Below are 15,874 nucleotides of genomic sequence, written 5' to 3' on the forward strand. Positions count from 1 at the left end.
ACCCATCATCATCATTTAATGTCAGCCCTCCAAGCTGGCATGAGTTGGATAGTTTGACAGGAGCTGGCCAAGTAGAAGACTACACAAAGCTGCTGTGTCTGTTTTGGCATGGTCTTTATGGGTGGATGCCCTTCCTAATACCAACCACCCTGCAGAGTGGACTGAGTGCTTTTAATGTGGCACCAGCACAGGCAAGGTAAGTTTTGGCATTATTTTTACAGTTGGATACTCTTCCAAATGTCAACCATATATAAGAGACTTGAAGTGTTAAAGACAGGTGAGAGAAAATTGTGATGTCATAGGAGAGAAATGTGTCTGCATGAATGATGGTTCACTTACATTTAATGATTCTGCAAAGAAAGAGGCTTGGAAATGCCATTATGAAAGGCTGCTAAATGTGGAGAATGAATGGGAGAAGGAGAGTCTACCAAATGTTGAACCAACTGAGGGACCAGGTATTTGAATCGACAGTAGGTTGGTAGATAAAGCAATTAAAGATATGAAGATGGAGAAAGCCCACAGCCCATCAGGAATCAGTGCTGAGATGCTTAAAATATCCGGCAGAGTAGGATATGGCCTAGTCACCTGTATAATTAATCAGGTTGTCTATGAGGGAGTCATACCCAACAATTGGTGTAGCAGCATTATAGTCAACTGCTACAAAAGGCAAAGGAGATGCCTTAGACAGAAATAATTATTGAGGCATCAGATTGCTGGATCACTTGATGGAAGTTACAGAAAGGGTCATAGCTCAATTAATTAGGAAGAGAGTCTAGATGAGATGCAGTTTGGATTTGTGTGAGACAACTGCAGGAGAAATATTTAGCAGGAGAAATATTTAGCCAAAAAATAAACCTCTATACTTGGATTTTGTCATCATGGAGAAAGCCTTTGACAGAGTCCCTTGTTCCTTTATCTGATGATCAATGTGAAAGCTAGGTATAGATGTGTGGTTAGTGAGTGCGGTACATTCTATGTACAGAGATGCTGCCAGTAAGGTGAAGGTCGGCAATGAGTATAACAATGAATTCAGTGTTCGGGTAGGAGTCCACCAAGGCTCAGCTCTCAGCCGCACCTGTTTATCTTAGTCCGCCAAGCCTTAACAGAGGAATTCAAGTCCAGCTGTCCCTGGAAGCTCCTCTATGCTGATAACCTTGTTCTTATAGCCAAATCACTACCTGACCTAGAGACGAAATTTCAGATGTGGAAGCAAGGTCTGGAATCTAAGTAGGAAAACAGACAAATCACAAATCCCTTCTGGGAGATGATTCTCCTCAATATGTAAGAAGGGTGTAGATAGAAACTCTATACACTGTACCCAGTGCAAGCTTTGGACACGTAAGAGGTGCAGCAGTATCAAAGGAAGGTTGACAGAGAATATTGTCTTTGTATGTGGCAAATGTGCAGGTACAATGAGCACTAAAAAAATATGCAGACAATAGGCTCCCTCAAATGCTCAGATGGATCATTAGAAGTAGTAGATAGCTTCTGTTACCTATGAGATGAAGTTAGCAGTGGGGGAGGGAGTTCTAAAAGTGTAGTTGCTAGGATAAGAACAGGCTGGGCAAAGTTCAGAGAGCTACTACATTTGTTGATAACTAAGGGCCCCTCCCTCAGAGTGAAAAGCAGATTGTATGATGCCTATATACAAGCAGCTATGTTATATGGCAATGAAACATGTGCTTTGGCTACAGAGGAAATGTGAAGGCTTGAAAGAAATGAAGCTAGTATGTTCCACTGAATGGGTTATATCAGTGTGCATGCACAAGAGAGTGTAAATGATATAAGAGGCATCAGATGTGTGCAAGAGAGAAGACTGTGCTGGTTTGGTCATGTGATGTGTATGGATGAGGACAGCTGTATGAAGTGGTGAGCTTTAATTGTGGAGGGTACCTGTGGAAGGGAAAAATCAGGAAGACATGGTAGGAAGTGGGGAAAAAGGATATTCAGATGTTGGGTCTCACTGAGGAAATGACGGGACAGGGAGATGTGTCGATTTGCTGTATTTGATAAGACATGTCAAGCTAAGTAAAATTGTCCTTTCAAGTGCCGGTGCCACTTAAAAAGCATCTGTGCTGGTGGCACATAAAGAGCACCCAGTGGTTGGCATTAGGAAGAGCATCCAGCTGTAGAAACCATGCCACAACAGACAGTTGGAGTCTGAACAGCTCCCTGCTAGCCATCTCCATATCAAACCATTTCACCCATGCCAGTATGGAAAGCAGGCATAAAACATTGATGATGATATATATAGTGTTGCATCACTTTGAAAAGATTCACAGGGTTTCTTTGTAATTATTTTGTTTTTTACCTGCTTATAGAGCTGGAGTTATTCATCATCTTTTGGTACGACATTAGCTCGTATGTCTTGTCTGAAAACTGGAATGAATACTTTGATTGAAAAGGAAACCTTGTGAGTAAATTAATATTGAGTTTGTATGATTAAAAATCTATCGTAATTTAATAATTCATTTGGAAGTTACTTGCTATAATCATTCAGACTTCTCAACTTTTCTTTTATCTCTTACAACTTATGCATATGGTACTCAAGATCCTATACACAATTCATACTACAAATATAGACTTGGATAGGTTTATTTTTATAAACTCCATTTTGTAATAGATTTACCCTATCAACTGTTTCTTTGTTATCTCTTCTTTGTCTACTGATCTTTAGATCTTAACAGATATTTGAAGTTGAATCATTTCCCTTTTCAACATGAGCAGCCAAAATATTGACCGTGATATCGTGGCACATGAATACATGCATCTCATTATTGGCCACCAAATGTCCTTGTTTATAAATTGCCTAGTAGCTACATTTCATATCAGTTGCATCTTGTATGATCACAAGAAGTAAATGTGTTCACATGAATTTTCCCATGATTTTGTGAATCTAAATCACCACCAATGACACAGAAAGTTTTAAGCTGATCAGCTAACATCCGAATTATTAGATTCTCATGAGGAGAGTGAGCAGGGTGATAATTATGAGTTTTGCAAAATTATATCATGTTTGGTGTCAAAATCAAATTCAGCAAGAGTACTCACTATATTTACCTCATGCAGAATGTTCCTTGGCTCTCATGGCTGGTAGAGGGAAAACTGGCATTCAATAAAAGTATTTATAGCTCATCCTGGTGGGGATGAGAGAAATTTTAAAAAGTTATTTGGGGAGTACCAGGCCCTTTACAAGGCCCAGTTCTACAATGGCTGCCATACCACCCACCTCCCAGTTAAAGCTAGTACATTATCATCCGATGTGATAATACTAACTATATTTCTATGCACATTTCCATCATTATCATTCAGTTCAGAATCATTTCCTCTTTCAAAATCACAGACCATTTCACTTAAAAAATTACGAAACTTATAATCAAAGACTTGTTCCAGCAAAAATTTCTTGCTATTTGACCAGTATTGCATGCTGTGGATGAGAAAGATCCACAAATAAGAATGATAAAATCTACTAAGTATATCCTGTGCTCAGCTAATTGATCAGAGATTGATCTCTGATCAACAAAGAATCAACTTTCATTCACACAATACCGCAAGGACACACCAATATGCTGGGGATATCAAAACATTTCTAGTATGTTAAAAAATATTTATTAGAGACAGAGGCAGTATTAATACAGAGTTGATATTTATTCTCACATAAATATGGATGTTCTGTTAGAACAAACTATATTGTGGTAGTTACCATGAGAGCAACCCTCATACTGACTTTCGGTGCAGAATGCTCTTTTGTTTATATTGCTAGTGGGGAGATAAATCACCACCATTTCTAGTGCCAAGACCACCAGATCATGTGATTTTGATCTTCCTTGGTCTTTCCAATGATGGACACTCAACCACTAGAGATAGCAGCGATTCATCTCCCCACCAGCTATATATAGAAACAAGTGTGCATTTTGCACCAAACACCGATATGTAAGTTGCTCTCATGGTAATTACCACAGTATAGTTTGTTCTAACAGAACATCTATATTTAAGTGGGAATAAATATTTCTCGTATATGATTCTGAAAATTGTTAAGTTTGCAATGCAGCGGTGTATATGAGGAGATGAGAAGATGATAATGTGATCGGTAATCTTGGTATAACAGACCATTTAGTGGTGTGTATTACTAATGAATACTTAAGATAGAATTATGCATTGTATCCAGAATATTTCTGTAGAATACTTGTTGAATGAGAAAGACATTAGGTTGTGCAGCTCTGTGTTGATGAACAGGTGTAATTTTTCTAAATCTTATCACTAATTAGAAGAGATAATGAAATAAAGATACAAGACTTTGAGCTGTCTTTCAGTTTAGATATTGTAACTGAGTCAAGAACAACAAACATCCTTTCTGTTTGATTATATCATTGTATATCACTGAATGATTCCCAAGATATGATGCAACTGAACACAGGAGTATCCCAGTTCATGTCCTAATGCCAGTAAAATCCTATAACTACATAGGAGTTGGGATGGGAGCACAGACCTAAATGATCAGATAATCGAACTTCAAAAATGCCATCGTCACTATAAATGGTTTAGGAAATGTTCAAAAAGGTTTTTCGTGTGAGCAATATATAATGCCTATATGCAGATGGGGGTTTGTGGTTCTTCATATTTGCTGAGGCTCTATGTGAAGAATTTGAAGCACTACTTTGAGCAAAACAGATAAAATTTTCTCAGTGATTATGAAAGTTGTGAGATGGCAACAACAGGATCTTCAACATGATGTTTGAGAAGGCTATCATGTCTAAGAGAACAAATAGTGATGCAAGAGACAAGGGCTCACCTAAGAGATACAAGACAGTGTATTGGTGTCATTTCTGAGGAATATTACTGCATTGGAAGTCTAGTTGAAAATTGTTTGTGTGATTGACTCATAAAAAATATTAATATAAACCTTATTTTATTTTTTAATTTGATCCATGAACCCAATATAAAGACTGTAAAATACTTGGTGATTATGTGATTAATATAGAAAATCAGATGATGGCTGTATTATAAATTTGAAGATATTACTTAAGTCTTTTTTATTTTTATTTTGCATCTTTGTGGTGTTCAGTATTTTGACTTTCTATGAGGGTTGTCTGAAAATCCAAGATACTCTCATGAAATGTGACCAAATGAGGTTTATTTTTCAACATAGTTCTTGCATTAGTGTTGCAGTGCTTGGATTCTATTGGTGAAGAAGCTTTCATCCTATTGGTCAAAAAAGTCTTCAACAGTAGATATGACATCATCATCACTGCAATACTAGTTTCCTGCCAAATGTTTTTTTTTATGTTGGGGAACAGATGATAGTCAGATGGGGTCAAGTCAGGAGAGTAAGGACAGTGATCAACCAGTTCAAAGCCAGTCACACACAGCAGCCATTGAAACTAAGGAGTTGTGTACTGGAGCATTGTCCTGGTGAAACAAGACCTCTTTCATTAGTTTTCCTAGGCATTTGGTTTTGATAGTTTCTTGTAACTGCTTCAGTAAGTTGGCATAGTACTCTCCATTGATGGTGTGGCCCTTTTGAAGATAGTCAATAAATACAATGCCTTGTGCATCCCCCAAAACTGAGGCCATCACTTTCCCAGTAGATGAAACAATTTTGGCTTTCTTTAGAGCAGGTGAGGAGGGGTGTTTCCACTGCATAGATTGTTTCTTTGTCTCTGACTCAAAATGACGAAGCCAACACTAATCCTGGGTTGGGAAACATTCAAGGAAACCAGCTGGATTTGCCTGAAACACTGTCGGATTTTCTCATGATGTGATCAGCCAGGTGTGCTTTTGATCAGGTGATTTAAAAATCTATTTTGAGTAAAATTACTAATTAGTTGGAACCCATTCTTTCAAAAAATACCAGCACCAACATACAGAAATTAGGAAGTCTTTGGAAGCTTATTTGAGGATATTTATACATAAATATATAAATCACCAGCAAAAATTACAAGAAAATAAAACAAAGATACTCATCATAATTATCATTCAATGTCCGTTTTCCATGCTAGCATGGTTTGGATTGGTGACAGGACTGCATCAAGCTCCCATGTCAATTTTGGCATGGTTTCTACAACCTGATGCCCTTCCTAACACCAACCACTTTGCATTCAGAAGAATATGATGGGACTAATAAAAGGAGTTAAGAGCTACATGTAATTTCATCAGTAGTAGAGTTATACTACAGAAAATGATAGATGACTATGTGGTAAGAAGCTTGTTTCCCAACCACATGTTTGGGTTCAGTCCCACTGTGTGGCACCTTGGGTAAGTGTCTTCTACTATAGCCTCAGGCTGACCAAAACCTCGTTAGTAGATTTGGTAGATGGAAACTGAAAGAAGCCTTTCATTTATGTATAAATATATATCTATGTGTGTGTGTGTGTGTCTTTGTGGTTGTATTTGTCCTCCACTGCTTGACAACTGATGTTGGTGTGTTTATGTCCCTGTAACTTAACATTTCGGCAAAAAGAGACTGATACATTAAGTGCCAGGCTTTAAAGAAAATAAGTATTGGGGATAACTAAAAATCCTTTAAGGTGGTGTCCCAGCATAGCTGCAGCCTAATGACTGAAAATTGTAAAAGATAAAAGGTAAACGAGAAAATAAGGTAATTCCATAAAATCAGCAAATAGTCATATAAGTAGAAGTGAATACAATGTGAAGGAAACTTGGTGTAAGAAAGACTTTAACTACATGCTTAATAAAATGTGACCTGAATGCTATTCTAACAATATACCCTGGACATATAGTATCAATGTCCTTGAAATCTTAGTGGAGATAAACAGAGACATTGCAAAAATAAAAATAAAAATGCAAAGAACATAGTCTCTCAATTAACAATAGCTTTGAGTGTACAAACTGTATACCACTTGATAGAAAATCTCTTCTCCAGAAGCACTATGGCTTCTATAATGAATATCAGATAAGAGGAAAGAATAAGAATAAGGAGTACAGCACAGTAGTTTGTACAGTCTTGGTGGATTACAAAAAAATGCATTTTGGTTCCTATTCATAATGCTAATGATAATACAACTCACTGATATTCTCAGAAAATTACAGTAGAACCTTGCAGTATGAATGCATCATTATAGGAGTAATTTGCTGTACAAGCCAAGGCTCGTGTGAATTTTAGTCTTGATGTACAAGTGGAAATTGCCAGTATGTGTGTGTTTCATACAAGTGACCGCTAGTTGGCGTTGAGCTCACATATGTTCCCCCAACAAGCGCAGTCTCCACTCACTTAGTTCACATGTTTATCTCATGACACCATTCCTATTGTGTTTTTCCCAGTGGGTTTTTAGTTTTGTGCATTTTTTTTGCTATTATTTTATTATAAACAGTTAATGTTAGCCATGGATCCTAAGAAGGTTAGTGCAAAGGACAGTGCTGAAAAGAAAAAGCTGTTTACAGTAGAAATAAAGGAGGAAATCATTAATAAACATGAGAGAGGAGTGCATGTAGGGGACATAGCACATCAATACAACCAAAGCAAGTCAATGACCTGCACCATCCTGACAATAAAGGATGCGATCAAAGCCATTACAACAGCAAAGGGTGTCTCCAGGCTATCCAAGCAACATATATCTGTCCACAAAGGGATGGAAAAATTGCTTCTCCTATGGATTAACGAAAAGCAACTTGCAGAGGATATGATTATGGAGACCATCATCTGCGAGAAAGCACAAGTGCTGTATGGGGATCTTCTGAAGCAGAACCCTGGAACATCAATGGAGGAGACATCAGCAGATGCATTTAAGGCCAGTTGTGGCTGATTCGATAATTTCAAGAAGAGAACTGGTGTTTATAGCGTCATCAGGTATGGAAAAGCAGCGAGTTCTGACATGAAGGCAGCTGAGGATTTCATGTGTGAATTCCATCAACTCATTGCAGCCAAGGAGTGCATCACACAACAGCTATTCAACTGTGATGAAATTGGCCTTTTAAGGGAAAAAATGTCCAGAAGAACCTTCGTAATTACAGAGAAGAAAATGCCAGGCCACAAGCCTATGAAAGATAGGCTAACTCTTGCCCTTTGTCCCAATGCAAGTAGAAGCTTGAAGATTAAGCTGCTCCTTGTCTACCATTCTGAAAAACCACAAGCGTTCAAGTCACACAAAGTCTTGAAGGAGAAGCTGCAGGTCCTGTGGAAGGCCTGAATCACCAGGCAATTCTTCACTGAGTGGATCAATCTTGTCTTTGGACTAGCAGTGAGAAAGTACCTTCTGGAGGATGATCTTCCTCTCAAGGCCCTCCTAACCCCAAAGATGATATTCTGGACAAATTTAAATTCATAAAAGTTCTGTACCTTTCACACAATACTACCCCTATCTTACATCCCATGGACCAATAGGTGATTTCTAATTTTAAGAAATTGTATACCAAACACCTGTTTTGTCAGTGCTTTGAAGTCACTGAAAATACAAATCTAACCCTTCGTGAGTTTTGGAAGGAGCACTTACAACATTGTTAACTGCTTGAAAATCATCAATATGGCCTGGCAGGGTGTAATGAGGAGAACGCTGAATTCTGCATGATGGAAGCTGTGGCATGACTGCATATCTGAAAGAGACTTTGAGGAGTTTGAGTCTGAGACACTTGTGGTTGAGGAGATAGTGTCTCTTAGCAAACCCGTGGGCCTCAAGGTTGACAATGGGGACATTAATGATCTTATTGAGGAACACTCAGAGGAGCTGATAACAGATGAACTCCTGCAGCTTCAGGAACAGTAGCATTCAGATGTGGTGGAAGAGATTTGTTCCCCAGAGAACATTGTAGCAGAGAAGGCTATCTCTACAAGTGACATGAAGGCAGTGTTGGCAAAGTTGCAGTATGCTTTTGAATTTGTAGAAAAAAATTATTCTGAAAAAGTATCTATAGGTTGTGAAGCTGCTTTATTTAATGACACTCTTCTGGTGCATTTTTGTAACATTTTGAAAGGCTGGAAAAAGCAGACTTCTCTTGATATTTTTGTAATGAAACAACCTGCAAGTGTGAAAAGTGAAGACAGTGTGTTCAAAAAGCCTAAGTTAAGCAAAGTGACAGAGAAAACGCCGGAAATTGTTCTTCCTGAAGTTTTAATGAAAGGAGATTCTCCTTCCAAACAATGATGCTCCTGCTCCCCACTCCATTGTTTTCCTCATGCACAAATCATCCCATCTTTAAGGTAATTAAATTAATAAAACCAATTTACATATTTCTTTTGCATTCTCTTTTATTATGTTTTTATAATTGTCATTTTCCTTGTAACTGCACCTTTTCTGTTTTAAAACCCAAGAATTTTTTTTTTTTTGTGGTGGGTGGGGGGCTGGAGAATATTAATATTTTAGTTAATTTCAATGGGGAAAAATGATTTGTAAAACAAGTAAATCATAAAATGAGCTCAGTCATGGAACGAATTAAACTCGTACTGCAATGTATCACTGTACTTAGTTTATAGCTCTTCCTTATAGCAGGTCAGGCCTTGAACACAGCCTAGCTTGACACTTTCATTTTCTTTTTTCTCTTTCATTATCTTACTTTCTTTATCTTTCGCTCTACACGTTATCACTAATGCTCCTCCTGTGCCTTCATTACTTATTCTTTCATTATCTCCTCCCTTATATCATTCTAACTAGCTGATACACTTCTCATTATCTCATGTTCTCTTTTCCTTTCTACATTTTAAAAATGACTTTTGTTTTTCTCTCTATCTTTATATAATTACTTTATACCTACCCCACTCAATGTTACTATATATTTTTAGAAATTATTCCTTTCTTCAAATTTTCTTCCACTTCTGAGGTTGTTGTATTTTATTTGATGCATAAAGGTATCATGGTTCATGTACATTGATATCATATTTACTTATTTACTTTTGAGCAATATTGCTATGAAATTTTTACATAAAATTGCATAATAGTGTAATATCCACTATTCACAGAGTACATTGAAACAACCATAAAGTTATGATTACACCATTAAAATTATGTAACAATTCATGTAAATATATTCCATACACCTTTGGTTGTTTATTTGTCTCTTTATAGACATATGAGTATATACTCATACACACACACATATACATGTATGTGCATATACTTGTGTAGTTGTGCATCATTATTTTGACACAATGCAATAATTGTGACAGTCATTATTATACAAGCACTGTCATTCAGTTCCAGTTTTCTGTGGGAACATGTCTGGTCATGGGGAAATATTATTTTGATTGGAAACAAGTGAGGATTGGCAACAGGAAAAACATCCATTTGTAGAAATTCTGCCTCACCAAATTCCATCTGACCCATGCCAGCATAGAAAAGTTGACTTCAGAATGGCAATGATTATCACGAGAAGGAGGATATCTACATATATAGGTGTCTCATATTTATTACACATATTTATTAAAAATAGATGGCTTACTATATGAAACACAATTAGCATTGTCTGAATCCAATTAATTGGATACTAGCTCCTTTATTGGAAACATTTAAATAATAAAGATAAGCATGCACCAATGTTTGTTATTATGACAGTGTTTCACTCCAATAGACATCATTGTTTTGAACTTTATTCTTTTTTAACTTTATGGGTGTAATTCATATATTATTGTTTTCAGTATGTTTACATAACATTAATTCTTTTATAGTTTGATAAATGCTGTAAAGAAGTCCACCAACACTGCTGTGTCTGTTTTTGACTTAATCGAATGTTGTCCAAGTGTGAAAGACATTGGTTTAAGTGGGGAAAAATTAAGAGAGTTATGTATGACAGGTAAGCTTTGTTTTTAATTGCCACTTTTTAAAATCAACTTCTATGGATATATGTACAATAAAAGGGTAAATTAGCCAAGAAAATTTATACTTAAAATAGCAATAATTTGAACTGGAATTACTAAACTATTTGCCACACATTCAAACTGAAACCACATCATATGGACAACTGTGACATGCAGACAGCCATTAAGTGCTGCAATGTGTCACATAGACTACATCTATAGCAAAGGCAGAAATGAGTATATCACATACATACTTAACAATGAAGATAATAACATAATGAGATTTGATGAAGAGCTGCTGAAAAATACTCCACATTTGTACCTGTTGTACATGGATGAAGGATGGCAACACTAACCTACTTAATTAGAAACTTGGAAGAGAAATATTTATCATGCTACCTGAAAGTTGTATATTGGTACATATCCTACAAGCTAGAGATTCCAGTAACATTGACAGGAATAGTAGTTTTTCTGGACCTGTGATAAGTATATTACAAGATGGTATCAGAATATTCCTGGACTAGTTTTGTAGCATGCCAACAAATAGCAGCACATGGTTGTGTGCACAATGAGAGATAGCAGGGACCTTCAGTGAACCAAGTGACAGTGCTGTGTTTACTTTGCAAGTTGTGAAATCTATGTTTTTCTGATCATGTGAAAACTGTTGCCAGTGATTTTGTCATGGACAGGAACAAAGAGCTAACATGAAATTTTGCGTTAAACTTGGCTAGTCTGCTATAGTAACATTGATCATGCTTCAGCAAGCTTGCAGTGATGAGGCGATGGATCATACACAATGTTCCAAGTAGCACAGGTGCTTCAAAAGCAGAACATCCCTGGAAGACCTGCCATGAGCATCACCCTTGGAAATGTGGTATTGTGCATTGAAAATTCATCCCCCAGGGCCAGACCTTCAATTGAAAGTTCTACTGTGATGTTTTGAAGCATTTGAGGGAGGACATTCCACAAAAGCAGCCGGATCTGTAGAGCGCAAAGAATTAGATTTTTCATAACAACAATGCACCCAATGACTGAGCTCTCCTCACTCATGAGTTTCTCACCAAAAACAACAGGGTATCGCTTCCACACTCACCCTATTTGCCAGATTTAGCACCTGCTGACTTCCATCTCTTCCCCAAGATGAAAATGCAGCTCAAAGGTCACTGTCTTAACACCTTTGTTGGAATCCTGAGCGAATCACAAAAGGTCCTCAACTTACTTACGGAAAATGATTTCCAGGCTGGATTCCAAAAGTGGCAGGAACACTGGGACCAGTGTATTGCTGTGTAAGATGACCATTTTGAAGGCGATAATGTTAAAACTTAGGTAAATAAGTTATTTTTTTTATTAAACTTAACTAGTGCGAGAACCTTTTTGATACCACCTTGTACATCTCACCGAGAAGATTATGTCTTTGCTATCTGAGAACAGGAGATAGTTACTAAATATCTAATTAACAAGTTATAGATGTTCAAAAATGTCCACAAGATACTACCATTTCATGAAGTGTGACATTGCCACTAAGACAGGCTACAATGCTATATGCACAAAGGATTGTCCTGATGGCCATATCAAAGACACAGCAGAACTTGAAAGTATTCAAACCTTCAAAACTTATAGAATACTAGAGGAACATTCCAATAAGAACACAACACGCCAGATATAGCTGTATGAGACAAGGGTCAAAATGTTGGGTATCATTGTAAAGAACAGTTTCCTGGCAGATGTAAATGTCTTTTTAAATACTGAGGATAAGGAGAACATCTATGGAGAGTTGATGGAAAGCCTCTAGCTCTTACATCCAGGCTATAGACTTCCATTTGTTCCTATTATCATAGATATACTGGGCTACATAACAGGAGTTCTGCATAGACATGTAGAACTGCTCCAAAAAAGTACACAGCAAAATGATTTGCTGCCTCCAGACACAACTGATCTGAAGATCAGTGAAAATTTGTGAAACATTTCAGGGATACTCTGTTTCAGGTTCCTGGATGAACATATGCACACAATCACATATACATATGGCCACATATATTCAGGCACACAAACACATACACTTGTATACATTCGCAACAGCACACATGTTTACACAGTTGAGAGGAAAGAAGGACAAAGAGGCAGCCTCAGTGAAATGTAGGATGAATGCTAACAACATCCATCATTTAAAATAATATTTCTACTCTCGGCACAAGGTCTTAAAAATTTTGGGGGAAGGGAGCCAGTCAATTATATCGACCCCAATGCGTAACTGATACTTATTTCATTGACCCTGAAAGCATGAAAGGCAAAGTCGACCTCAACAGAATTTGAACTCAGAACGTAGCGGCAGACGAAAAACCACTGAGTATTTCGCCTCGCATGCTAATGATTCTGCTAGCTCACCACCTTATCATTTATAATAATAATAACAGCTACAGTATAGTCTGCAGCACATATCAGAAAATGAAGACAGTAGTGCTCTTTACATTATTTTGTTAAGGTTATTTCTACAGAAATATTAGCCAGCACTGATTTTTTGCTACAATGTTTTTATCAAGACATCAGATGTAAGCAAACAATGAGATTAAAGACAAAAATGGGTAATGAGTGTATAAGCCATATTTTGGGGTTTTTTGCTCCTTCATCAACACCCATCTAACCCACTCTCACCTCTGAACACATTGCTTATACAGCCACTGCATACAACGGTGTTAAGTTATTGGATATACCAATTTACATATTAAGCGCATTCCTGGAGCTGATATTAATGTCTTGTAGGCATGTGGTATTTTGTTATGCAACCATAATATATTATAAAGTATATTAAGTGTATTTATAAGTCAGCACCATGTTCTACTGTGTTAGTAGTGCTCTTTACATTATTTTGTTAAGGTTATTTCTACAGAAATGTTAGCCAGCACTGATTTTTTGCTACAACATTTTGTATTGAGACGTCAGATATAAACAAATAATGAGATTAAGGACAAAAATGGGTAATGAGTGTATATGTTATATTTCAGGGGGTTTTGCAAGAGTGGGTTAGATGGGTGCTGATGAAGGGGCAAAAACCCCTGAAATATGGCATATACACTCAATATCTATTTTTGTCTTTGATCTCATTGTTTACATCTGATGTCTTGATACGAAATGTTGTAGCAAAAAATCAGTGCTGCCTAATATTTCTGTAGAAAATAATGTAAAGAACACTGCTGACACAGTAGAACATGGTGTTGACTTATGCATTTAATATACTTTATAGTATATTATAGCTGCGTAACAAAATACCATATGCCTACAAGTCATTAATGAGTAGGTTGATATCTCTGACACAGTTTTGTATCTGAAACAGAATTCTTCCTCTTAGATAAACTAGGCCTGAAATATTAAGTTTGTAAATATTTTTGTAATCCAGACATCAGCAGGTGGTACATTGCAAGCATCCACATGTCCATGCACATGCATTCACCTCTGTGCACACCTGTACTCAAATATAGCCAAGCCCACACACATGCATGGTTACACCTACATGTGCATACACACGCTCATACACCAAATACCCACCATATCATTATACCATGCTGCAACCAAATGGCTCGAGTTACTACCTTGTATTTATGCACACCAGTCAGTTTCTGCAAGACACATACACACATGTATAATTGTTTGTTTTCAGATATAAATGGGTAAACTATCCAAATGCTTTATATTTTCTAGAAAGCTGTAGTAGTGCATATATTCAAAATCATTGCTCCAGATATTGTACATCCTTGATTAGTCACTGTCCAGATCAGTTAGTTCATTAAGTTATCTATTGCTACCAGCCACATTGTTTACGATAATAGTGGTATTTGTTATTCAGTATTCTACCAGATGCTGAGATTAACATCTAGCACCAAAGGATTTCACAATCTACTAGACATCCTATTAAAACCATTATGCAAATTTGTTCCTAGTTTCTTCAGACATTACATGGACCTCCTAAACCATTATCAAGGTTCAGTCCTCAGCCCCCTCCTATTTATCATAGTCCTCCAGGTCATAACAGAAGAATTCAAGACAGGATGCCCCTGGGAGCTCCTCTATACTGAAAACCTTGCACTAATTGCTGAGTCACTATCAGAACTAGAGGAGAAGTTTCAGGTGTGGAAGCAAGGACTAGAATCAAAGGGCCTTAGAGTCAACCTAGCTAAAACCAAAGTGCTAATAAGTAGGAAGGTAGACAAAACACAAATCCTTTCAGGTAGATGGCCTAGCTCGATCTGTAGAAAAGGCGTAGGTAGAAACTCTATAAGATGTACCCAGTGTAAGCTATGGACACATAAGAGGTGCAGCAATATCAAAGGCAGGTTAACTAGGAAGTTAGTTTTTGTATGTGGCAGATGTTCAGGAGCAATAAATGCTGAAAATGTGCAGAAAACAACTCTGGCCACATACCAGGAAGAAAAACTAGAATTAGTTGATACCTTCCGCTATCTAGGTGGCCAAGTTAGTAGTGGGGGAGGGTGCGCTGAAAGTGTAGCTGCTAGAATAAGAATAGCCTGAGCAAAGTTCAGAGAGCTCTTACCCCTGCTGGCGACAAGGGGACTCTCACTCAGAGTAAAAGGCAGACTGCATGACGCATGTGTACGAACAGCCATGCTACATGGCAGTGAAACATGGGCTGTAACTGCTGAGGACATGCGTAGGCTGGCAAGGAATGAAGCCAGTATGCTCCGATGGATGTGTAATGTCAGTGTGCATACTAGACAGAGTTTGAGTAGCTTGAGAGAAAAGTTGAACTTGTGGTGTGCAAGAGAGACGATTGCGCTGGTATGTTCATGTAGCGAGAATGGATGAGGATAGCTGTGTGAAAAAGTGTCACACCCTAGCAGTTGAGGGAACCTGTGGAAGAGGTAGGCCCAGTAACATTGGGCCTCACCAAGGCGATGACTTCTGACTGATACCTTTGGAAATATCCAGTATGTGAGAAGACCCGGCAAGCCAAGTGAGAGCTAAATCCGAGGCCTCTAACAGGTGTGTAGCCAGCCCACTTATGCGTACCTTCCTTCATTGGACACTAAACTCCGCTTGCGAAAACCTGTTGAGGCAAGTGAAATCTAAATCGAACTAAATTCGACGACTGGCACCCATGCCAACTTCGTCTCCTTC

The 15,874-nt window shown here is 37.6% G+C and overlaps 2 protein-coding genes across 4 annotated transcripts in view; one reads left to right on the plus strand and one right to left on the minus strand.

The window, feature by feature from the left end:
* LOC106868939 (myotubularin-related protein 10-A) overlaps positions 1–15,874 on the plus strand; it is a 408,915-nt gene that overhangs the window by 334,394 nt on the left and 58,647 nt on the right. For all 3 annotated transcript variants that reach the window (XM_052973209.1, XM_052973212.1, XM_052973211.1), the window contains 2 exons: positions 2,322–2,413; positions 10,616–10,740. In XM_052973209.1, coding sequence (XP_052829169.1) covers positions 2,322–2,413; positions 10,616–10,740 — 217 coding nt within the window. The remainder of the gene's footprint in view (positions 1–2,321; positions 2,414–10,615; positions 10,741–15,874) is intronic.
* LOC106873751 (leucine-rich repeat protein SHOC-2-like) overlaps positions 1–15,874 on the minus strand; it is a 705,478-nt gene that overhangs the window by 255,318 nt on the left and 434,286 nt on the right. The gene's annotated exons all lie outside the window — the stretch shown is intronic.

This window comes from Octopus bimaculoides, chromosome 15, assembly GCF_001194135.2.
Source record: "Octopus bimaculoides isolate UCB-OBI-ISO-001 chromosome 15, ASM119413v2, whole genome shotgun sequence".
Taxonomy (NCBI): Eukaryota; Metazoa; Mollusca; class Cephalopoda; order Octopoda; family Octopodidae; genus Octopus; species Octopus bimaculoides.